Source organism: Anolis sagrei, chromosome 5, assembly GCF_037176765.1.
Source record: "Anolis sagrei isolate rAnoSag1 chromosome 5, rAnoSag1.mat, whole genome shotgun sequence".
Classification (NCBI taxonomy): Eukaryota; Metazoa; Chordata; class Lepidosauria; order Squamata; family Dactyloidae; genus Anolis; species Anolis sagrei.
Genome location: NC_090025.1, coordinates 196,176,745 through 196,202,613, shown reverse-complemented (window position 1 = coordinate 196,202,613; position 25,869 = coordinate 196,176,745). Strand labels below are relative to the sequence as shown.

Below are 25,869 nucleotides of genomic sequence, written 5' to 3'. Positions count from 1 at the left end.
GAATCTATGATTCTATGTTTTGTATTCAGAGAGTTACTTAGTTGATGAAACAATAGGACCCATATCTATGAGGAATGCATTCCCGAATGCTGCATGGATACATGAAACCATGGATAAGTTGTAGTTTGATGAAGCACCGGCACTCTTTGGCAATCATGATCATGATCATATTTATTAATGTATTGTCGAAGGCTTTCATGGCTGGAATCACTAGGTTCTTGTGGGTTTTTTCAGGCTATAGAGCCATGTTCTAGAGGCATTTCTCCTGGCATTTCGCCTGCATCTATGACAAGCATCCTCAGAGGTAGAGAGGTCTGTTGGAACTAGGAAAATGGGTTTATATATCTGTGGAGTGGCTGAGGTGGGGCAAAGAGCTCTTCTCTGCTGGAGCTAGGTGTGAATGTTTCAACTGACCACCTTCATTAGCATTTGAAGGCCTGGCTGAGCCTGGGAAAATCTTTTGTTGAGAGGTGTTAAGATGTGCCTGGTTGTTTCCTCTCTGCTGTTTTGCTGTTGTAATTTTAGAGTTTTTTAATACCCACCAAGAAAATCCAACAAATGCTACGTTCAGCAAAGGACAAGAGGGATCCTCTCACCTCTGCAGGAGTCTACCGTGTACCATGCAGCTGTGGACAAGTCTACAGAGGGACCACCAAACGCAGCAGCATTGCCCAGACACGAATCAAGGAACACGAAAGGCACTGCAGACTACGTCAGCCAGAGAAGTCAGCCATAGCAGAGGACCTGATGAACCAGCCTGGACACAGCATATTATTTGAGAACACAGAAATGCTGGACCACACCAACAACCACCATGTCAGACTACACAGAGAAGCTATTGAAATCCACAAGCATGTGGACAATTTCAACAGAAAAGGAAAAGACCATGAAAATGAACAAAATCTGGCTACCAGTATTAAAAAACTCTAAAATTACAACAGCAAAACAGCAGAGAGGAAACAACCAGGCACATCTTAACACCTCTCAACAAAAATTTTCCCAGGCTCAGGCAGGCCTTCAAATGCTAATGAAGGTGGTCAGTTGAAACATTCACACCTAGCTCCAGCAGAGAAGAGCACTGTGCCCCACCCCAGCCATTCCACAGATATATAAACCCATTGTCCTATTTCCAACCGACCTCACTACCTCTGAGGATGCTTGCCATAGATGCAGGCTTCTTCTTAAACTTCCTTTTCAGTAATTTTTGTGTTTCCTCATGTATTAGTGACCAGTATTTAGATATTTCTTTGCAGGACCACCACATATGGTAGAATGTACCTGTTTGTTCACTGCACTTCCAGCATTTGTCAGAGACATTTTAATACATGTGTCTTAATTTATCACCAATGCTCACTAATGCTTCCTCTTCATCCTGGAAAGAAGTGACGAGCGGAGTGCCGCAGGGTTCTGTCCTGGGCCCGGTCCTGCTCAGGATCTTTATCAATGACTCAGATGAAGGGCTAGAAGGCAGGATCATCAAGTTTGCAGACGACACCAAATTGGGAGGGATAGCCAATAGTCCAGAGGACAGGAGCAGGATTCAAAACGATCTTGACAGATTAGTGAGATGGGCCAAAACTAACAAAATGAAGTTCAACAGTGACAAATGCAAGATACTCCACTTTGGCAGGAAAAACGAAATGCAAAGATACAGAATGGGGGACAATGCCTGGCTCGAGAGCAGTACGTGTGAAAAAGATCTTGGAGTCCTCGTGGACAACAAGTTAAACATGAGCCAACAATGTGATGTGGCGGCAAAAAAAGCCAATGGGATTTTGGCCTGCATCAAGAGGAGCATAGTGTCTAGATCTAAGGAAGTAATGCTACCCCTCTATTCTGCTTTGGTTAGACTACACCTGGAATATTGTGTCCAATTCTGGGCATAACAATTCAAGAGAGATATTGACAAGCTGGAGTGTGTCCAGAGGAGAGCAACTAAAATGATAAAAGGTCTGGAGAACAAGCCCTATGAGGAGCGGCTTAAGGAGCTGGGCATGTTTAGCCTGAAGAAGAGAAGGCTGAGAGGAGACATGATAGCCATGTATAAATATGTGAGAGGAAGCCACAGGGAGGAGGAGGGAGCAAGCTTGTTTTCTGTTTCCCTGGAGACTAGGACGCAATGGAGCAATGGCTTCAAACTACAAGAGAGGAGATTCCACCTGAACATGAGGAAGAACTTCCTGACTGTGAGAGCTGTTCAGCAGTGGAACTCTCTGCCCCAGGGGGAGTGTGGTGGAGGCTCCTTCTTTGGAAGCTTTTAAGCAGAGGCTGGATGGCCATCTGTCAGGGGTGATTTGAATGCAACATTTCTGCTTTTTGGCAGAATGGGGTTGGACTGGATGGCCCAGGAGGTCTCTTCCAACTCTTTGATTCTAGGATTCTATGAAAATGACGTCAGAAATGCCAATTACAGGCAGTTCTCTAGTTGCAAACATCCAACTGGTGAAGAACAACAGGAAGTGAGAGCAATCAACCCCTTGAAAGGGAAATTCACTCCTGAAAGAGTTATTATCAAGAGGAAAGGGCGTCTCCAATGAAGCTTTATCCCCAATCCTTGCTTCCACAACAAGCCACATTTTCCAAAATCCAATTCTCATAGGGACAGAAAGTGAGACAGCAAAGGAAAGTCCACAGGGGTGTTGTGTGTGTGTGTTTGTATTCCTGGTTGGATTACCTGCAAGCAACATCTCCCTTTCTTTCCACAGCTTTTCTGGGACTTCCACCTCTTGGACACTGACCATGATGGCTACCTCTCTGCTTTGGACGCCGAGCTACTCTTGGCCCAAGTCCCATGGGCCACAAGGGAGGCTTGCAGAGACTTCCTTAGGAGCCACCGGACTGGCGTGGCATGGAAAGACATCGAGGTATCCGATCAGAAGGGAAGGGTCCTGAAGGATGCAGCTACACTCTAGAATTAAAGCAGTTTGACACCACTCAAACTGCCATGCTTTCGTGCTTTGGAATCCTGAGAACTGTTATTTCATAAGGTCTTTAGCCTTCTCTGGAGGCAATTTTTCTCCTGATGTTTCGCCTGCATCTATGGCAAGCATCCTCAGAGGTAGTGAGGTCTGTTGGAAGTAGGAAAAATGGGTTTATATATCTGCGGAATGACCAGAGTGAGACAAAGGGCTTTTGTCTGCTGGGCCTAGCTGCGAATGTTTCAGCTGATCACCTTGATTTGCATTCAGTGGCTTGGAAGTGCCTGGGGGGATATTTTGTTGAGAGTGATTTTATGTGCCTGTTTGTTTCCCCTCTGTTGTTTTGCTGTTGTAATTTTTGAGAAGTGCTGGACCACTCTCACAACCACCATGTCAGATGTAGTGAAATCTACCTTTAAGGCGTCCAGGCCAAAGCCCGAGTATCAGTAGCTGTCATCTTGAAAGACAGGCAGAAGCAGGAGGAGGAGTCAAGCCGACTCCTGATTGGTCAGAGCAATTAGTGGAGGAGTCGGTTGAGAGAGGGAAAGAGGCTGTCAGCTCTTGACAAGGGGGAGAAGTGTCTTGACATCAGACACAGAAGGAAGGGATTTTTATGAGAGGAAGCTAATTAGGGTTCTGACAGAGAAGAAGAGTTTTTAAGTGAGCCTTAAGGATAGGGAATAAGGTTGAGACAAGGGCTAGGGTTTTACTGTGTTGAGAGGGCCAGTAAAAGAAAGACTTGTCTTCTTATACTTAGGGAAAGTATAAGAGAGTTTATTGCCCTGTGTGTGAGACAGATAGGAGTCTGTTCTCTAAGTGATACTGTTTCTAAGGATAGAACAGTATGTTTAAGGAAACTCACAGTTTTAAAAGCTTCGTTGTCAGTGGAACTACTTGTTTAAATAACTAAGTCTTATTAACTAAATTACGCTTCTGTACCGCTCATTATATGAGTAGATATTTGTTTAAAGTTCAATAAACCTTTTCTAGTTCACTTTTAACTAGTGTCAGCCTCAGTCTGTCAAGCACTTTTAAAGTCCAGTCAGCCAGTGAAGAAGCAATAGAAGAACCAAAGGCAAACACACTTTACCTACAACACACTCACACCTTTTGGTTCCTCAGTCCAATAAAACTGAGGTGGTGGCAGTCATACCTACCAATAACATTGGTCATTGATATATTTAACCTATGGTCAGCAGATAACGACGTTACATCAGACTACACAGAGAAGCCATTGAAATCCACAAGAACCATGTGGACAATTTCAACAGAAAGGAAGAAACCATGAAAATGAACAAAATCTGGCTACCAGTATTAAAAAAAACTCAAAAAATTACAATAGCAAAACAACAGAGGGGAAACAAACAGGCACATAAAATCACTCTCAACAAAAAATTCCCCCCAGGCACTTCCAAGCCATTGAATGCAAATCAAGGTGATCAGCTGAAACATTCACCCCTAGCTCCAGCAGACAAAAGCCCTTTGTCTCACCCTGGTCATTCCACAGATATATAATAAACCCATTTTTCCTACTTCCAACAGACCTCACTACCTCTGAGGATGCTTGCTATAGATGCAGGCGAAATGTCAGGAAAAAAATTGCCTCCAGAACATGGCCATATAGCCCGGAAAAACCTACAACAACCCAAAGCAGATAAAGTTGGAGCTCCTGGTACAGCCGTACCAGCACACTTGCTGTCCAGATTGCAGCAGTTCAAGGAGGTTGTGATTTGGAAACTATAAATCATTTCATGTACCAGCACCCCACAACAAGCACTGCTTCCAAGCTTTCATGTGATATTCTGATTTATCCCAAGGGTTGAATGGAAGGACAGGATTTAGACAAAGTGCCTTCCACTTAGCTTTCTGACCTGACTTCTCTTTTTCCAAGGACTGGCTCTTCAGTGCCCACCAGGTGCCTATGGATGAAGCTCGCCTCCATCCCAGAAGGACTCATTTTTGCGAACACGTAAGTACATTGAGTCCTGTGGGGAACCTTTTATGTGGAAGACATTGGCCCTGAATTGGGACCTAATGCTTGCAGGAATATGGCTGCAACTCTGGAATAGGTCTTGATGTCTCCAGCAGTTATGATATCTTTGAGATTTCCCTTTCCCAGGCAGACTTTGTGTTTTCTTGTTCTTGCAAACCATCCATTTTAGGATCATTTGAGATTTCCCAACCCCAAAGTGTTCCTTACTCAAGGCCGGTCAGTGCATTTCATGGCCGGGCAGTGATCATAGTTCAATGCTTAAACCACTAAACCCCATGCAATTTGAGACAGTGCTTCATATTCCATGTTTAGTGATATGCACCTTGACATCTAAAAGCTTATGCTAACAACTTCTTTCAGTCTCACAAATGTTACAAAGATCCCTGTGACGCCGGACCCCTTTCCCAGATTCCTTTGTGCTCCCTCATCCCACCTCCATCTCTCCTGATTGGCTGTCGCCACCAGGTGGCAGACGTCTCCCCATTGGTTCCTACGGACCACTGGAGCCCATCACCCAATCATGGCAGGGAACAACAGGGAAGCCGGGGCGGGGAGTTTGAACTCTGCAATTTTGAATTTGCTATAAATATGACTGTATTGGTGTATTCCCCTCATGCTCTGCTGGCGAATGATTGCAGCTTTGCATCCGGTTTCAGCTGAATCGCATTAAACTTCGATGGTTCTTCTTCAACTGGTGAGACTTTTCATTGGGAAATCAGGGAAAAATATGGGATGCTTCTCTGTCTCGCCAGGGAAAACAGAACTCTTTGATGAGTCTAATTGGTCTCTGCCTCCTGGCAAAGACCCCTAAATTTTAGCTCTATAACACCTGTGCTGGTACGGCTGTACCAGGAGGTTCAGCTTCATTTCCTTTCTATTGAGTGTCTGCATATATTCCAAGGTTCCATGCATTTGCAACAAGGTGGCTTCCCTTGGTTTGCAATCATAGGGCTAGCCACCTGTCTATCATTGTTAAGTTTTGGTTCCGCCCCTTTCCCCAGGGCCATGGAAAGAGAGGGAGCCATTTTTAATTCAGTCTTATAGTGGAAAGCTAAGCTACAGGACGTGGATTAGCTCCATCCGTAGAAAAGCTTCATTTCCTACAGCATCCGGGGCAAAAATTCCGGGGGAAAACAGTCCCAAAGCTCTGGCTGGGAGCTTACAGCCGCTCAGCTTTACAGCATCTGAGGGAAACAGTCCTAAATTTTCGGAAGAAAACAGTTTTGCAGACCCAAAGAACTCCAGCTGGAGAATCTACATAGCCTTGACTGGTAGGTCTACTCGGGGCCCAAGACGCAGATTGGAACCGGTAGTAGAACCCACATCAGCAAAGCTTAGACAGTAGATTGCCTGGGAGGGGTCAAAAAAAGGGATTTTCCTTGTTAAGGAAAGAAATAGTTCTCCAAGCAAGGTGTCTGTCCATTTTGGAGCAAGTTAAGAAGCATTTGTTTAATCTGTTGAAGATCCAAGAAGTGTTTGTTGTTTTATTGAAGACCTAAGCAATAATAAAGGACTTTGTTAATCATTTCAAGCCTTCTAAAGACTGTGTATGGGAAAATCTTTGAAGGCCTCTCACCCGAGGCACCCCGGCTCCCCGCTGGGCACAAAGAGCATGTCAATTATTACAGGCCCAGCACGTAACATAGGCTTGACATTAAAAAGAAACTAACAAGTTTATTGAGGTATAGAAGCTTGATGGTTTCAAAGTTTCCTTTCTCTTAGAGGTACAGATCTTCAAAGGTTACATTCATAACAGTTCTTAAATAACTCTTAGGACAGTTTTTCTCAACCTTCCTAATGCTGTGACCCCTTAATACATTTCCCCATGTTGTGTTGACCCCCAACCACCACATTATTTTCGTTGCTACTTCATAACTGTAATTTGGCTACTGTTATGAATCGTAATGTCAATATCTGACATGCAGGATGTATTTCCATTCACTGGACCAAGTTTGGTACAAATACCTGAGACACCCAAATGTGAATACTGGTGGGGTTGGGGAGGGGATTGGTTTTGTCATTTAGGAGTTGTAGTTGCTGGGATTTATAGTTCACCTCCAATCAAAGAGCATTGTGAACTCCAACAATGATGGAATTGAACCAAACTTGGCACACAGAACTCCCATGACCAAGATAAAATGCTGGGAAGGTTTGGTGGGCATTGACCTTGAGTTTGGAGTTGTAGTTCACCTACATCCAGAGCACACTGTGCACTCAAACGTTGATGGATCTGGACCAAACTTGGCACAAATACTCAATATGCTCAAATATGCATTATTAATATGCAAATATGCATTATTAATGCATATATGCAATATGCATTATTTCCAATTTTAACTCTACATTTTGCCTTCCCACTGTTTTAATTATGTGTTGCTTTTTGATAATGTTGTGTATTTTATTGTCTATGTTTTTTTAATTGCTTTTATTGATGTTTTATTGCTTTTATTGTTGTGTTTGGGCTCGGACTCAAGTAAGCTTCACCGAGTCCCTTGGGGAGATGGTAGCGGGGTACAAATAAAGTTAATAAATGATAATAATAATAATAAATAAATAAATAAATAAATATGGGCACTGGTGGAGTTTGGGGAAAATAGACCTTGACATTTGGAAGTTGTAGTTGCTGGGATTTATAGTTCACATACAATCAAAGAGCATTCCGAACTCTACCAATGATGGAATTGAACCAAACTTGGCACACACAGAACTCCCATGACCAACAGAAAACACTAGAAGGGTTTGGTGGGCATTGACCTTGAGTTTGGAGTTGTAGTTCACCTACATCCAGAGTGCACTATGGACTCAAACAATGATGGGTCTGGACCAAACTTGGCACCGATACTCAATATGCTAAAATGTGAACACTGGTAGAATTTGGAGAAACTAGACCTTGACATTTGGGAGTTGTAGTTACTAGGATTTATAGTTCACCTACAATTAAAGAGCATTCCGAACTCTACCAACAATGGAATTGAACCAAACGTGGCACTCAGAACTCCCACGATCAAGAGAAAATACTGGGAGGGTTTGGTGGGCATTGACCTTGAGTTTGGAGTTGCAGTTCACCTACATCCAGAAGAGAGCACTGTGGACTCAAACAATGATGTGTCTGCACCAAACTTGGCACGAATACTCAATATGCTCAAATATGGACACTGGTGGAGTTTGGGGAAAATAGACCTCGACATTTGGAAGTTGTAGTTGCTGGGATTTATAGTTCACCTACAATCAAAGAGCATTCTGAACCCCACCAACGATAGAATTGGGCCGAACTTCTCACACAGAACCCCCATGACCAAAAGAAAATACTGTGTTTTCTGATGGTCTTTGGCGACCCCTCTGACACCCCCTCATGACACTCCCCCCCCCCCCCAGGGTCCTGACCCCCAGGTTGAGAACCACTGGAGTGTAGACAGCTGCACCCTAGCTTGCCTCCCTCCTCTAGGCTCCACTTTGGCAGAAAAAATGAAATGCAAAGATACAGAATGGGGGACAATGCCTGGCTCGAGAGCAGTACGTGTGAAAAAGATCTTGGAGTCCTCGTGGACAACAAGTTAAACATGAGCCAGGAATGTGATGTGGCGGCAAAAAAAGCCAATGGGATGTTGGCCTGCATCAATAGGAGCATAGTGTCTAGATCTAAGGAAGTAATGCTCCCATGCTCTATTCTGCTTTGGTTAGACCACACCTGGAATATTGTGTCCAGTTCTGGGCACCACAATTCAAGAGAGATATTGACAAGCTGGAATGTGTCCAGAGGAGGGCGACTCAAATGATCAAGGGTCTGGAGAACAAGCCCTATGAGGAGCGGCTTAGGGAACTGGGCATGTTTAGCCTGGAGAAGAGAAGGCTGAGAGGAGATATGATAGCCATGTATAAATATGTGAGAGGAAGCCACAGGGAGGAGGAGGGAGCAAGCTTGTTTTCTGCTTCCATGGAGACTAGGACGCAATGGAGCAATGGCTTCAAACTACAAGAGAGGAGATTCCATCTGAACATGAGGAAGAACTTCCTGACTGTGAGAGCCATACAGCAGTGGAACTCTCTGCCGCGGAGTGTGGTGGAGTCTCCTTCTTTGGAAGCTTTTAAGCAGAGGCTGGATGGCCATCTGTCAGGGGTGATTTGAATGCAATATTCCTGCTTCTTGGCAGAATGGGGTTGGACTGGATGGCCCAGGAGGTCTCTTCCAACTCTTGGATTCTATGATTCTATGATTCTAGGCAAAGACCAAAGTAAATACAAAGCCATTATATGGGATGAATTGCAAACTGTTTTATTAATCACCAAAAGAGTAGAAAGTAGGTTAGATGGGACACTGCTGGAGGGACTGCGAGAGGATTCCCAGAGTTGCCTTTTGAGCAAAAGGCTTTGGGAAGCTTTATAAGCCCTTAATTGTCGTGAATTCAGAAATGCTGGCAGCAGATACTCTGTGTATCATCAGAAATGGTTTTCGCAAATGAAGTTCTTTGCGGTGTCACAGGGCTCTGCAACCCAGGTCTTGAATCCTGCAAAGCAAAAGGAGAAAAGATTTGAGTCCAAAGGAGGACAGGCAGCCTTCTTTCATCATCTTGACCAATCAGTACTGGCTTTCTCAGTTCTTGTGGGTTTTTTCGGGCTATATGGCCATGTTCTAGAGGCATTCTCTCCTGACATTTCACCTGCATCTATGGCAAGCATCCTCAGCGGAAGTGAGGTCTGTTGGAACTAGGAAAAAGGGTTTATATATCTGTGGAATGACCAGGGTGAGACAAAGGACTCTTGTCTGCTGGAGCTAGGTGTGAATGTTTCAACTGACCACCTTGATTAGCATACAATGGGCTGACTGTGCCTGGAGCAAACTCTTCTTGAAAGGTTAGATGTCCCTGTCTGTTTCCTCTCTGCTGTTTTTGCTGTTGCAATTTTAGAGTTTTTTAATACTGGTAGCCAGATTTTGTTCAGCATTTTATTTGAGAACACAAAAATGCTGGACCACACCAACAACCACCATGTCAGACTACACAGAGAAGCCACTGAAATCCACAAGCATGTGGACAATTTCAACAGAAAGGAAGAAACCATGAAAATGAACAAAATCTGGCTACCAGTATTAAAAAATTTTAAAATTGCAACAGCAAAAACAGCAGAGAGGAAACAGGCAGGGACATCTAATCACCTTTCAAGAAGAGTTTGCTCCAGGCACAGTCAGCCCATTGTATGCTAATCAAGGTGGTCAGTGGAAAGATCCACACCCAGCCCAACTTACAAAAGCCTTTTGTCTCACCCTGATCATTCCACAGATATATAAACCCTTTTTTCCCAGTTCCAACAGACCTCACCTCTGAGGATGCTTGCCATAGATGCAGGCGAAACGTCAGGAGAGAATGCCTCTAGAACATGGCCATATAGCCCAAAAAAACCCACAAGAACTGAGTGATTCCAGCCATGAAAGCCTTCGACAATACATTGAACAGTACTGGCTTTGTTATTGAGACACAGTAACCCTCCCCCCCCAAAAAAGATTTATAGTTCACCAAGGGCTCAGAAATAAATATATGATTTTTTTCTCCATGTATAGAGACCCTTTCCAGACTTGTGTGGGTTCAAAGCATCAGAAGATGTATTGTCGAAGGCTTTCATGGGCGGAATCACTGGGTTGTTGTAGGTTTCTTCGGGCTATTTGGCCATGTTCTAGAGGCATTTTCTCCTGACGTTTCGCCTGCATCTATGGCAAGCATCCTCAGAGGTAGTGAGGTCTGTTGGAACTAGGGGAAAAGGGTTTATATATCTGTGGAATGACCAGGGTGGGACAAAGGGCTCTTGTCTGCTGGAGCTAGTAGGTGTGAATGTTTCAACTGACCACCTTGATTAGCATACAATGGGCTGACTGTGCCTGGAGCAAACTTTTGTTGATCAGAAGATGCTTTGAACCCACACTGATGCTTTGAACCGGCAATAGCTATAAACCCCTGAAGTCTATCAGTAACCCTCCCCCCCCCCCCCCGGCAAAAAAAGTTCAAGATAATTCACCAAGGGTTCAGAAATAAATATATGATTTTTTTCTCTATTTATAAAAACCCTTTCCAGAAGATGCTTTGAACCCACAGTGTATCTGTTCTTCATGAGTTTCTATTTAACTTTTATCTTTATGTATACTGTATCTCATATATATGTATCTATATAAATAACTACGTAATGTTAGTTTGTGGGGTTAACATAACTCAAAAACCACTGGAGGAATTGCCGCCACATTTGGCCACAAGACACCTACTAACCCAAGGAGTTACCATCACCCCAAAAAAATTGATTTTGTCATTTGGGAGTTGTAGTTGCTGGGATTTATAGTTCACCTACAATCAAAGAGCATTCTGAACTGCACCAACGATGCAATTGAACCAAACTTCCTACACAAAACTCCCACAACCAGGAAAAAATACTGGGAGGGTTTGGTGGGCATTGACCTTGAATATGGAGTTGTAGTTCACCTACATCCAGAGAGCACTGTGGACTCAAACAATGATGGATATGGACCAAACATGGCATGAATATTCCATATGCCCAAATATGAACACAGATGGAGTTTGGCAGGCCTGTGTTGGACTGTTGGGAGTTGCAGTCCAAGAATAGGTAGAGAAGGAAGAAAGGGGAGAAAGATGAAGGGAAAGAAAAGGGAAGGAGGAAGGGAAGGGAAGGGAAGGGAAGGGAAGGGAAGAAAGAAGGGAGGGAGGGAGGGAGGGAGGGAAGGAAGGAAGGAAGGAAGGAAGGAAGGAAGGAAGGAAGGAAGGAAGGAAGGAAGGAGGGAAGGAGGGAAGGAGGGAAGGAGGGAAGGAGGGAAGGAGGGAAGGAGGGAAGGAGGGAAGGAAGGAAGGAAGGAGAGAATGAAGAGAACGAGGGAGGGAAGGTTGGCCACAGTCATTCGTGGCAGGTACAGCTAATACAATCATAAACCATAGAGTTGGAAGAGACCACACGGGCCATCTAATCCAAACCCCTTCTGCTATGCCAGCAGAGGCTGGATGACCATCTATCAAGGGGGTTTAGATTGGGTATTCGTGAATGGCATAAGGGGGTTGGACTGAATGGCTTTTGGAGTTCCCTTCTTACTTCATTTGGAATATAGATGACTCGGGGATCTGGTGAAGATGCCTTCTCTGGAGGTCCTTAAGCAGAGGCTGCATAGCCATCTGTCCAGGGGGCTTGGATCGTGTCTTTCTGATTTTCAGAAAGGGATTGGACTGGGTGCTTTTTGGGGGTCCCTTCCAACTCTAGGGTTCTATCATTCTATATGTGACCACCAGGCACAGTGTCCCAACTAGAAGCATAAGGAGCCAAAGGACAGGCTCCCTTTCTGGTGCTCTCGGGGGAAAGGCGCCTGTGACGCAGTGGAGGCTTTTTGGGAAAGCTTCCTGGCCTCAGCTTTTCTCGACTGATTTCCTTAAAATGCAAAGTGTCTCTTACTTGTGTCTTTGGACATCTGAATGCACGCCTTCGTGCCATCACAATTGCTTGGAGATGCAGCTCCCCAGGAATAATAATTCATTGGAGAATTGTCAGACCAATGAAAGTCCTGACACTGTGAATAGAAAATAATAATAATAATAATAATACTTTATTGTTTTTATCCCACCTTTTCTTCCCAAGGGGACTCAGCAGTGTGTCCTCAGAGGAAGTTGAGAGCAAAGATCACACAGCATCCCCTCCATTGCTTTGTTTGAACACAAGGAAGCACCTCTCTAGGGCTGCATCTGCACTGTAGAGTGAAGACAGTTAAAAAACCCCTTGAAGTGCCATGGCTCAATGTGATGAAACTGTGGGAGCTGTGGTTTTGCAAGTTCTTCGGCCTTCTCTGCCAAATGGGGCTGGTGCCTCACCAAACCACAAATCCCAGGGTTCCATAGTATTGAATCATGAGAGTTAAAGTGTTGTCAAACTGCATTCATTCTGCAGTGTAGAGCAGTGGTTCTCAACCTGTGGGTCCCCATGTGTTTTGGCCTACAACTCCCAGAAATTCCAGCCAGTTTACCAGTTCTTAGGATTTCTAGGAGTTGAAGGCCAAAACATCTGGAGACCCACAGGATGAGAACCACTGGTTTGGAGGGACTCTAGGAATCTCTGTAGCCTCCGGTGTGACTCCTATGGTCAACCTTCCCACATAAAATGTATGAGAGTCCATTTAGATGGGAGAAACACGTCAAACTTGAATGGACAATTTTCTATTTAAGTAATGGCTTGGATGTGTTCCCTTGAGCTCTTTTCTCAATCCCTTCTCTTTCTCACCATCCTATCCTTCTTTCCTTCTCTCTTTCCTTCCTGCTTCCCTTCCTCTTTCTCATTCCCTTCCACCCTTTCATCCTTCCTTCCTTCCCTCCCTCCCTCTTCATCCCTCCCTTCTATTCCTTCCACATTTTTGTCCTTCTCTCCTTCCTTCTCTCCCTCTTTTTCCTTCCTTCCTTCCTTCCTTCCTTCCCTTTTATCTTTCCTTCCTTCCCTCTTTCTCCCTCCCTCCATTCCCTTCCACCCTTTTGTCCTTTCTTCATTCCATTTTGTCCTTCCTTCCTTCTCTCTTTCCTCGCTCTTTCCTCCCTCCTTCCCTCTCTCCCTCTTTCTCCTTCCTTCCTTTTTATCTTTTCTTCCCTCTTTCTCCCTCCCTCCATTCCCTTCCACCCTTTTGTCCTTCCTTCCTTCTCTCTTTCCTCGCTCTTTCCTCCCTCCTTCCCTCTCTCCCTCTTTCTCCTTCCTTCCTTTTTATCTTTTCTTCCCTCTTTCTCCCTCCCTCCCTCCATTCCCTTCCACCCTTTTGTCTTTCCTTCCCTCTTTCCTCGCTCTTTCCTCCCTCCTTCCCTCTCTCCCTTTTTCTCCTTCCTTCCCTTTTATCTTTCCTTCCCTCCCTCTTTCTCCCTCCATTCCCTTCCACCCTTTTGTCCTTTCTTCCTTCCATTTTGTCTTTCCTTCCTTCCCTCTTTCCTAGCTGTTTCCTCCCTCCTTCCCTCTCTCCCTCTTTCTCCTTCCTTCCTTCCCTTTTGTCTTTCCTTCCCTCTTTCCTCGCTCTTTCCTCCCTCCTTCCCTCTCTCACTCTTTCTCCTTCCTTCCTTTTTATCTTTTCTTCCCTCTTTCTCCCTCCCTCCATTCCCTTCCACCCTTTTGTCCCTCCTTCCTTCCCTTTTGTCTTTCCTTCCTTCCCTCTTTCCTCGCTCTTTCCTCCCTCCTTCTCTCTCTCCCTTTTTCTCCTTCCTTCCTTCCCTTTTGTCTTTCCTTCTTCCCTCTTTCTCCCTCCCTCCATTCCCTTCCACCCTTTTGTCCTTTCTTCCTTCCATCTTGTCTTTCCTTCCTTCCCTCTTTCGTAGCTGTTTCCTCCTCCTTCCCTCTCTCCCTCTTTCTCCTTCCTTCCTTCCTTCCCTTTTGTCTTTCCTTCCTTCCCTCTTTCCTCACTCCTTCCCTCCCTCCCTTGGCTTGAGACTGATTTAATTGCTATGGCTCAATGCTATGGAATCCTGGCAGTTGGAAAAGGAGGGGAAAGACCTTGCAAAACCACAAATCCCTAGCATTCAGCCACAGCAGTTCAAAGCGGCGTCAAACTATATTAATTCTACAGCACAGATGCACCTGAAATAGAAAATAAATATGCTAAAACTCAGCACCCACGTGACAAGGTGAATAGGAGGACAAGAGCTCACGTTATTTATGTTGGAGCCACCGATCCAGATGTTGTCGTTCTGTCCCTCTGGCACAATGCTTTCCATGAGGAAGACCTCTTCAGTGTCTGCATGGATAGACACGAGATGGCTGTTCTCACCATAACTCTGACATTCCTCCTGTGGAACAGGGAAAGGAAGGAAGGAAGGAAGGAAGGAAGGAAGGAAGGAAGGAAGGAAGAAGATGAACAAAATGAGCCAGGAAAGCCTACAGAAGTCAGAAGAATAAATAGAATCATAGAATCCTAGAGTTGGAAGAGACCTCATGGGTCATCCAGTCAAACCCCATTCTGCCAAGAAGCAGGACAATCTCATTCAAAGCACCCCTGACAGATGGCCATCCAGAATCTGTTTCAAAGCCTCCAAAGAAGGAGCCTCCACCAGACTCCCTCTGGGGCAGAGAGTTCCACTGTTGAACATCTCTCTCTCCCAGTTAGGAAGTTCTTCCTCACATTCAGGTGGAATCTTCTTTCTTTGCTGTAGTTTTGTTCCTTGTCCTTGTCTTCAGGCAGCAGAAAACAAGCTTGCTCCCTCCTTCCTAAGACTTCCCCAGTCTCAACTCTTGATCCCTGGCCCTCATCCTGTCTCTTCTCCAGCTTCTTTTTTGGAGGCTAAACATGCCCAGCTCTTGAAGCTGCTCCTCATAAGGCTTGTTCTCCAGACCCTGGATCCTTTGAGTTGCCCTTCTCTAGACACATTACAGCTTAGAGTCAACACCTCCCTTCAATTGTGGTGCCCAGAATTGGACACAGTGTGATTCCTGGTGTGGTCTGACCAAGGCAGAAGAGAGCATGGGGAGCATGACTTCCTTGGATCTAGACACTAGGCTCCTATTGATGGAGGTCAAAATCCCATTGGCTTTTTTAGCTGCCACAGGACATTGTTACCTCATGTTCCCCTTCCTCCCCATGAGGCCTCCAAGATCTTATCCCCACATCCTGCTCTCGAGCCAGGCCTCCTTCCCCATTCCGTCTATTTGCATTTCTTTTTCTCTGCCTAAGTGGAGTCTCTTTTATTTGTCCCTGTTGAACTTCATGGTGTTAGTTTTGGCCCATCATCTCTCTAACCTGTCAAGATTGTTTTGAATTCTTCTGGAGTATTGGCTCTCACTCCCAATTGAGTTCCATCTGCAAACTTGATGATCATGAAAGAACTCTCCCCAAGTTGACATCACTGAGCTCAATGGAATGAGGCTCTGACTCCATATGATGTCTCCTTCTCTCTTCACACTCCATGGAAAAGGGATCTAGGAGTCTTAAGGCACCACCAGCTGAACATAGAATCATAGCATCATAGAATCAGAGAGTTGGAAGAGACCTCATGGGCCATCCAGTCCAACCCCATTCTGCCAAGAAGCAGGAATATTGCATTCAAAGCACCCCTGACAGATGGCCATCCAGCCTCTGTTTAAAAGCTTCCAAAGAAGGAACCTCCACCACCCTTTGGGGCAGAGAGTTCCACTGCTGAACGGCTCTCACAGTCAGGAAGTTCTTCCTCGTTTTCAGATGGAATCTCCTTTCTTGTAGTTTGAGGCAACAGTGTGATGTGGCAGCTAAAGAAGCCAACACAGTTCTGGGCCGAATCCCTAAGAGTCTAGTGTCAACATCAAGGGAAGACATAGTCCCACTCTCTCCTGCTTTGGTCAGATCTCACCTGGAATAACAACCCTGTGTCCAGTTCTGGGCAAAGCGATTTAAGAAGGAGAATATGGACACGATGGATGGGCTGCAGAGAAGGGACACCAAAATGGTCCAAGGTCTGGAAACCATGGACCCCTCTGAGAAGACACTTGGGAAGCTGGAGATGTTTGGCTTGGAGAAAAGAAGGCTGAGAAGGGATCTGATTGCATGGTTTGAGTATGTCGGAAAGGATATCCTACTGAGGAGGGGCCAAGGCTCTTTGCTGCTGCTGTGGAGACTGGGACACCACAGAGCAATGGTTTCCAATTACAGAAAAGGAGATTGCTCCTAAATATTAGGCATCTACTAGAGCCTGTTACAATGTAAAAAGGGGAAAGGGAATCTAGTAATGCCATTCAAATGGATACATTTATTTCCATATGAGCTTTTGGGCAATTCAGTTGAGGTCTATGCTCAGCACTGACTGGTTGGTGTCCATGCCCTCAGCGTCCTAGACCACTGGCGACCTCCTCCCTCCACCTCTATGGGCATGTCAAGCCAGAATGGACAGAGTGGGCTGAGAGAAGGAGACACGAGAGCCATGTTTTAATATGTAGATGGCTGTCCATTGATGAGGAGGAGGAGGAGGAGGAGGAAGAGGAGGAGGAGAAGGAAGAGGAGGAGGAGGAGGAGGAGGAAGAGGAGGAGGAGGAGGAAGAGGAGAAGGAAGAGGATGAGGAGGAGGAGGAGGAGGAGGAGGACGAGAAGGAAGAGGAGGAGGACGAGAAGGAGAAGGAAGAGGAGGAGGAGGAGGAGGAGGAGGAGAAGGAAGAGGAGGAGGGAGGAGAAGGAGAAAGAAGAGGATGAGAAGGAGGAGAAGGAAGAGGAGGAGGAGAAGGAAGAGGAGGAGGAGGAGGAGGGGGAAGAGGAGGAGGAGAAGGAAGAGGATGAGAAGGAGAAGGAGAAGGAAGAGAATGAGAAGAGGAGGATGAGGAGAACGAAGAGGAGAAGGAGAAGGAAGAGGAGGAGGAGGAGGAAGAGGAGGAGGAGGAAGAGGAGGAGGAGAAGGAAGAGGAGAAGGAAGAGGATGAGAAGGAGGAGGAGGAGGACAAGAAGGAGGAGGAGGAGGAGGAGAAGGAGAAGGAAGAGGATGAGAAGGAGGAGGAGGAGAGGAGGAGGAGGAGAAGGAAGAGGCGGAGGGAGGAGAAGGAGAAAGAAGAGGATGAGAAGAAGGAGAAGGAAGAGGAGGAGGAGAAGGAAGAGGAGGAGGAGGAGGAGGGGGAAGAGGAGGAGGAGAAGGAAGAGGATGAGAAGGAGAAGGAGAAGGAAGAGGATGAGAAGAGGGGGATGAGGAGAACGAAGAGGAGAAGGAGAAGGAAGAGGAGGAGGCGGAGGAAGAGGAGGAGGAGGAGGAGGAGGAGGAGGAGGAGGAGGAGGAGGAGGAGGAGGAGGAGGAGGAGGAAGAAAGCTTGTGTTCTCCTGCTCGAGAGACCAGGACACAACGGAGCCATGATTTCAAACTTTGGGGAAAGAACTCCTTGACACTTAGAACAGTCTGAGTGTGGAAAACGTCACTTCCTTGGAGTCTCTTTCTCTGGAGGTCTTGAACCAGAAGTTGGATGCCCACCTGTCAGGAGAGCTTTGATTGTGTCTCCCTGCCTGTCAGAAGGGGGCTGGACTGGGTGACCTCTAGGGGCATTTTCCAACTCTCCCATTCTACCCTGTCTTTTGCTCTGCTTTGGGGCTTTTCCACCTCCAACCTGCTACCCTGGACTCTTTGGATGCTCTCTCTGAAAGCGTGCTCAACATGGGACGTGCCCAAAAGGTCCACCAACTCACCTCTGCTTCACGATGGGTCTTTGGACAGTCAACGAACCGGTAGCAAGAGGAGCCATGGCGCACCCACTTCAGGGGGCATTTGTTCTTGTTCATCATATACTGTTTGAAATTATCGATCATTTTCAACATGTGGTGGTGGTGGTCCTCTTGTTCGGCCACCTGACTTTCATTGGTTGGATGCTCATCCACTGGAGAGGCCGACACAAGGCAGGCTAGGAAGCAGAAAGACAGGCACCAGAGCATTGATGGAGCCATGGCTGGATCGGTTCTCCTGAAAAGACAGAGAATACTCATTGTGAGCACAGTTCCCTCTGCCCAGCCACACTTGGAAGCCACACACAAGGATGAGAGACCTTTTGAACTGTGGTGCTGGAGGAAAGTTCTGAGAGTGCCTTGGACCACAAGAAGATCCAACCTGTCCATCTTCCAGGAAAGAAAGCCTGGCTGCTCACTGGAGGGAAGGACATTAGAGGCCAAGATGAAGTCCTTTGGCCACATCATGAGAAGACAGGAAACCTTGGAGAAGACAATGATACTTGGGAAGATGGAAGGAAGAAGGAAGAGGGGCCGACCAAGGGCAAGATGGATGGATGGCATCCTTGAAGGGAGTGGCTTGCCCTTGAAGGAGCTGGGGATGGCCACGGCTGACCGGGAGCTCTGGCGTAGGATGGTCCAGGAAGGCTCCAAGAGGCTGAAGTGACTGAACGAATAAACAACAAAGCCACACTTGCTGGACCTGAAATCTATTCAAGTAAGCTGCAAAACCTATTCACACCCAAATTTGAATACTGGTAGGGTTTGGGGGGAGGTTCATTTTGTCATTTGGGAGTTGTAGTTGCTGGGATTTATAGTTCACCTACAATCAATGAGCATTCCGAACTCCACCAATGATAGAATTGAATCAGACCTGGAACACAGAACTCCAATGACCAGCAGGAAATACTGGAAGGGTTTGGTGGGTATTGACCTTGAGTTTGGGAGTTGTAGCTCACCTACATCCAGAGGGCACAGTGAACTCAAACAATGATAGATCTAGACCAAACTTGGCATGAAAACTCAATATATCCAAATGTAGACACTGGTGGAGTTTGGGGGAAAACGACCTTGACATTTGGGAGTTGTAGCTGCTGGGATTTATAGTTCACCTACAATCAAAGAACATTCTGAACTCTGCTAATGATGGAATTGAATGAAACTTGACACACAGAACTCCCATGATCAACAGAAAATACTGGAAGGGTTTGGTGGGCATTGACCTTGAGTTTTGGAGTTGTAGTTCACCTACATCCAGAGCTCACGGTGAACTCAAACAATGATAGATCTAGACCAAACTTGGCACGAATACTCAATATGCCCAAATGTGGACACTAGAGGAGTTTGGGGAAATTAATCCTTGACATTTGGGAGTTGTTGTTGCTGGGATTTATAGTTGACCTACAATCAAAGAGCATTCTGAACTCCACCAATGATAGAATTGAACCAAACTTGGTACAGAGAACTCCCATAACCAACAGAAAATACTGGAAGGGTTTGGTGGGCATTGACCTTGAGTTTTGGAGTTGTAGTTCACCTACATCCAGAGCTCACGGTGAACTCAAACAATGATAGATCTAGACCAAACTTGGCACGAATACTCAATATGCCTAAATGTGGACACTGGAGGAGTTTGGGGAAATTAGACCTTGACATTTGGGAGTTGTTGTTGCTGGGATTTATAGTTGACTTACAATCAAAGAGCATTCTGAACTCCACCAATGATAGAATTGAACCAAACTTGGAACACAGAACCCCCATGACCAACAGAAAATACTGTGTTTCCTGATGGTCTTCGGCGACCCCTCTGACACCCCCTCATGACACCCCCAGTGGTCCCGACCCCCAGATTGAGAAACGCTGTGGTAGAATGAATGCAGCTTGACTCCTTTTGAACTGCAATGGCTCAATGCTAGCGATTCATGCAAATGAATCAGCGCTCTTCGGCAGAGAAGGGAAACCCTGGCTGAACTGCATCTCCCAGGCTCCCATCGCATTGAGCCACAGGAATTGCAGTGGTTTCAATCTGCATTCATTCTCGATCTGCTGCCCTGCAGAAGAGATTGGGAAGGCCAAAGACTCACCTCTCTTCTTGGTTCTCTTTGCCTGATGTGCAGCTCAGTTTGAGGACGGTCTGAAGATGCTGCTGATGCTGTGGAGCATTTATGCACATGAGGAAGGGGGAGGGCTTGGAGGAGTGGGAGCCAAGAACAACACACACACACACACCCTTGCCACATGACCTACCCTTGACTCCGTTCTGATAGGACTTGAGCCAGAACCTGAGGGCGTTGCACTTCCCATAAGCTGGTGGGCTTCCATCCAAATATTGCGATTGGTGTAGGTGGCATCTGGAAGGGATGCTTCTGGTGGCTTCAGACACCCCAAAGGTTCACAAATGGTTGAAGGACAGACCTTAGGATGAGCACCCAGTGCAGACTTTCGGCATAATCCTGGGTTTGACAGAGAGGGAAAGTTCCTTGATCTGGACCAACCTTGGCACGCAAACCCAATATGCCCAAATTTGAATACTGGTGGGGTCTTGATATTTGGGAGCTGTAGGTACTGGGATTTATAGTTCACCTGCAATCAAAGAGCACTCTGAACCCCACCAATGATGGACCTGGACCTAACTTGGCACACAAAACCTCTGTGACCAAGTGTTGTTGTTCATTCGTTCAGTCGTCTCCGACTCTTCGTGACCTCATGGACCAGCCCACGCCAGAGCTCCCTGTCGGCAGTCACCACGCCCAGCTCCTTCAAGGTCAGTCCAGTCACTTCAAGGATGCCATCCATCCATCTTGCCCTTGGTCGGCCCCTCTTCCTTTTGCCTTCCACTTTCCCCAGCATCATTCCCTTCTCCAGGCTTTGCTGTCTCCCCATGATGTGGCCAAAGGACTTCAACTTTGTCTCTAGTCTCCTTCCCTCCAGTGAGCAGTCGGGCTTTCTTTCCTGGAGGATGGACTGGTTGGATCTTCTCGCAGTCCAAGGCACTCTCAGCACTTTCCTCCAACAACACAGCTCAAAAGCATCTCTCTTCCTTCGCTCAGCCTTCCCTAAGAAGGTCCAGCTCTCACATCCTTAGGTGACTACAGGGAAGACCATGGCTTTGACTAGGCAATGGATCTTGGTTGCCAGTCTGATGTCTCTACTCTTCACTCTTTGATCGAGTCTGGACATTGCTCTCCTCCCAAGAAGTAAGCGTCTTCTGATTTCCTGGCCACAGTCTGCGTCTGCACTCATCTTTGCACCTAGAAATACAAAGTCTGTCACGGCCTCCACGTTTTCTCCCTCTATTTTCCAGTTGTCAATCATTCTTGTTGCCATAATCTTGGGTTTCTTGATGTTTAGCTGCAACCCGGCTTTTGCGCTTTCTTCTTTCACCTTGATTAGAAGGCTCCTCAGTTCCTCCTCGCTTTCGGCCATCAGAGTGGTGTCATCTGCATATCTAAGGTTGTTAATGTTTCTTCCAGCCATTTTCACCCCAGCCTTGCATTCATCAAGCCCCGCACATCCTCGCATGATGTGTTCTGCATACAAGTTGAATAGGTTGGGTGAGAGTATGCAGCCTTGCCGTACGCCTTTCCCAACCTGGAACCCATCTGTTGTTCCGTGGTCAGTTCTGACTGTGGCTCCTTGGTCCTTGTACAGATTCCTCAGGAGAGAGGGAAGGTAGCTTGGGATGCCCATCCCACCAAGAACTTGCCACCATTTGTTATGATCCACACAGTCAAAGGCTTTAGAATAGTCAATGAAGCAGAAATAGATGTTCCTCACTAAGACTAACTAAAAATGGCTCCCTCTTCCCTTCCCATCTCCCTGGGAGAATGGGCGGATCCAAACTTAACAATGATAGACAAGTGGCTTGCCCTATGACTGCAAACCAAAGGAAGTCACTTTTTTGCAAAATCCCTGCATGCAAACACTTAATAGAAAGAAAATAAAGTTGGAGCTCCTGGTACAGACGTACCAGCACACCAAGGCAGAATAGAGCCTGGCGAGCATGACTTGTGATGTGCTTTTTTTGCTGCACATCACAATAGGCCCATGTATGATTGCACAGTAAGCTGGTTTCGGGAAAAGAGGAGTAGGTAACTAGTGGTTTGGCCAGAACTGGTTCCTGAAAGATCTCAGAGTCAGCAAAATGTGCAAATCACCCACTCACAAAGTGTTGCCGACCATCCAGGGATGGGTTTGTGTTCGTAAGCACTCTGAAACCACTTGAGTTCATTGACCTGCAAACTCAGGGCAGGATGCGATTGTGTCATAGAATCACAGAATGACCAAGAAAAGATATGAGATTCCACAGAATTTCCTCAACCTGGGGGTCAAGGAAAGGCCAAGCTGGCTCCTCACTGTTTATTGATTTATTTATTGGGGACATTTCTATCCTGTCCTTCTCACCTCCGATGAGGGGCTCAGGAGGGTTACCAACAGGAAACATTCAATGCCGAACGGCAAAACACAGCATGATACAGTGTTCCCTCACTTTTCGCGGGTGTTACGTTCTAGGACAGTGGTCCTCAACCTTCCTAATGCCACGACCCCTTAATACGCTTCCTCATGTTGTGGTGACCCCCAACCATAAAATTAGTTTCATTGCTACTTCCTAACCGTCAAAACGAAATGCAAAGATACAGAATGGGGGACGATGCCTGGCTTGAGAGCAGGATGTGTGAAAAAGATCTTGGAGTCCTCGTGGACAGGAAGTTAAACATGAGCCAGGAATGTGATGTGGCGGCAAAAAAAGCCAATGGGATTTTGGCCTGCATCAAGAGGAGCATAGTGTCTAGATCTAGGGAAGTCATGCTCCCCATGCTCTATTCCGCCTTGGTTAGACCACACCTGGAATATTGTGTCCAATTCTGGGCAGCACAACTCAAGAGAGATATTGACTCTAAGCTGGAATGTGTCCAGAGAAAGAGGGCGACTCAAATGATCAAGGGTCTGGAGAAAAGGCACGGCCAGACTTACTGGGCCAAAGAGCTTGCGGTGCCGGGCGTTCCCCACCGCCATTCTCGCCTGAGGGGGCTTCTTCCTCCCAGAAGCCCCCTTCTGATGGCGGGAAGGTTTCTCGCCAGCAGGTCAGGGGGCCAATAGCCAACTGACCACGCCCACTGCAGGTGAGGCCTGAGCTGGCCTCTCCCTCCTGGGGGGGGGGGGGGGGGCGCCTTCATAAGGCGGCCCTGGGCTCCTCAGCAAGCACTCGGCCTGCAACAGCTGATCCATCCCACCCACCCTGCATGTAGTTAATGTTTTTTATTGGAAGTTTACTTGGGTTGTGTTTCCTGGTCATGATTGCCTGTTAACGGTTACTTGTTTGTGTTATGCTCCTTGTCACAACTCCTTGTTGGCGTGGAGCATGGGCCCTGGATCTGGTTTGGTATCCCCCCCTAGCAGTAGGGGGGGGGAATGCCCGGTGGTCACAGGGGTGCCGGGTTGCGTTTGCCTGGTATTGTGCCAGCGGCACCCTGGTGAGTGTGTGGGATCGGGCAGTATTGGGCTGCCCGATCATGATCCAGGACCCATGCTTGGCTGCCAACCGTTGTTCCTGTTATCAATAAATGAGTTGTGGCCATTGTTCATCTCATACCTTGTGTTAGTGTACTTCTTGGGCTGGCTGTGGGGCTGGCTGTGTATCGCACGTGCACACACAACAAGCCCTATGAGGAGCAGCTTAAGGAGCTGGGCATGTTTAGCCTGAAGAAGAGAAGACTGAGAGGAGACATGATGAGGGCTATGTATAAATACGTGAGAGGAAGCCACAGGGAGGAGGGAGCACGCTTATTTCTGCTTCCCTGGAGACTAGGACGCAATGGAACAATGGCTTCAAACTACAAGAGAGGAGATTCCATCTGAACACGAGGAAGAACTTCCTGACTGTGAGAGCCGTTCAGCAGTGGAACTCTCTGCCCCGGAGGGAGTGTGGTGGAGGCTCCTTCTTTGGAAGCTTTTAAGCAGAGGCTGGATGGCCATCTGTCAGGGGTGATTTGAATGCAATATTCCTGCTTCTTGGCAGAATGGGGTTGGACTGGATGATGGCCCAGGAGGTCTCTTCCAACTCTAGGATTCTATGATTCTATGATTTTGCTGCTGTTATGAATAGTAATGTAAATATCTGATATGCAGGATGTATTTTCATAAACTGGACCAAATTTGGCACAAAGACTCAATACACCCAAATTTAAATACTGGTGGGATTGGGGGAGGGTATTGATTTTGTCCCATGGGAGTTGTAGTTGCTGGGATTTATAGTTAACCTAAAATCAAAGACCATTCTGAACACCACCAATGATAGAATTGAAACAAACTTGGCATACAGAACTCCCACGACCAGGAGAAAATACTGGAATTGAACCAAACGTGGCACACATGACTCCCATGACCAACAGAAACACTAGAAGGGTTTGGTCGGCATTGACCTTGAGTTTTGGGAGTTGTAGTTCACCTACATCCAGAGAGCACTGTGGACTCAAACAATGATGGATCTGGACCAAACCTGGCACGAATTCTCAATATGCCCAAATGTAAACACTAGTGGGGTTTGGGGAAAAGAGACCTTGACATTTGGGAGTTGTAGTTGCTGGGATTTATAGTTCACCTGCAATCAAAGAGCATTCTGAACCCTGCCAACTATTGAATTGGGCCAAACTTCCCACACAGAACCTCCATGACCAACAGAAAATACTGTGTTTTCTTGTGGTCTTTGGTGACCCCTCTGACACCCCTTGGCGACCCCTCCAAGGGTCCTGACCCCCAGGTTGAGAAACACTGTTCTAGGACCACCCGTGAAAAGTGAAAATCCGCGAAGTAGGGACACTATATATGCATACCGAGTTCTGAGTGTGAGGCAGAAGCGAGGGGAGATTCAAAGGCACCGCGCACCTTTTTTCTTTTGCTAGCTATTTCTGCTTTGCTTTGCTTTGCAATCTCTCTTGATTGGAAGGAGGAGGGTGAAACCCCCTTCCACACTCAATCGTTGCCAGGAGGCAAGATTAGAACGACACTCTGGGCAACGGCAACCATTCATAAACTGGGAGACAAAAACCTGTGAAACAGCGAGTCCGCGAAAAGCGAACCACGAAGTAGCAAGGGAACACTGTATACACTTAACATAAATTAAAAACAATTATAAATACACTAGCCGTCCCCTGCCAGGTGTTGCTGTGGCCCAGTCTGGTGGTCTGGAAAATAAAGGAATGAGAAAGTGTTGGTTTCTAATATATTTAATTTCTTTCTGCTTGTGGGTAAATAGTATTTCTTGTTGTTTCTTTGTCAGTGTTGATGTGGAGAGTGTCTGGTTTGCCTACTCTGGAACACGCAACATACATGTTCTTTAGAGGTCCCTTTCAAATCTATGATACTATATCTGTGTGTGTATGAATAATATCTACCTATCTATATCTATGGCTGGATGGCTCTTTGTCAGGAAGGCTTTGATTACGTTTTCTTGCCCTGGTGAAGGGAGTTGGACTGGATGGCCTTAAGTATTTTCTGTTGGTCAGGGGGTTCTGTGTGGGAAGTTTCCCCAATTCTGTCGTTGGTGGAGTTCATGATGTTCTTTGATTGTAGGTGAACTATAAATCCCAGTAACTCCCAAATGTCAGGGTCTCTTTCCCCCAAACTCCATCTGTGTTCATATTTGAGCACATGGAATATTTGTGCCAAGTTGGGTCCAGATCCATCATTGTTTGAGTCCAAAGTGCTCTCTGGATGTAGATGAACTACAACTCTCAAACTCAAGCTCAATGCCTACCAAAACCTTCTAGCATTTTCTGTTGGTCTTGGAAGTCCTGTGC

The 25,869-nt window shown here is 46.4% G+C and overlaps 1 protein-coding gene across 1 annotated transcript; it reads right to left on the bottom strand.

Moving 5' to 3' along the window:
* Positions 1-9,158: 9,158 nt before the first annotated feature.
* On the bottom strand, positions 9,159-20,263 carry LOC132777324 (snaclec GPIB-binding protein subunit beta-like). Its single transcript, XM_060779677.2, has 5 exons — positions 20,155-20,263; positions 18,038-18,308; positions 14,562-14,699; positions 12,346-12,460; positions 9,159-9,416 (listed from the first exon to the last, which is right to left on the bottom strand). Exons 1-5 carry the CDS (start codon positions 20,241-20,243, stop codon positions 9,349-9,351), a joined length of 681 nt encoding a protein of 226 aa, XP_060635660.2. The 5' UTR covers positions 20,244-20,263; the 3' UTR covers positions 9,159-9,348.
* Positions 20,264-25,869: the final 5,606 nt, after the last annotated feature.

Bases quoted from the DNA above. Each gene is read 5' to 3' on its own strand.
- LOC132777324 (XM_060779677.2), bottom strand. From the start codon at position 20,243: ATGTGCATAAATGCTCCACAGCATCAGCAGCATCTTCAGACCGTCCTC. The intron at 18,309-20,154 runs GTGAGTCTTTGG...CTGTCTTTTCAG, and splicing joins AAAGAGAACCAAGAAGAGAG to GAGAACCGATCCAGCCATGG. The intron at 12,461-14,561 runs GTGAGCTCTTGT...TTCTATTCACAG, and splicing joins GTGGCTCCAACATAAATAAC to TGTCAGGACTTTCATTGGTC.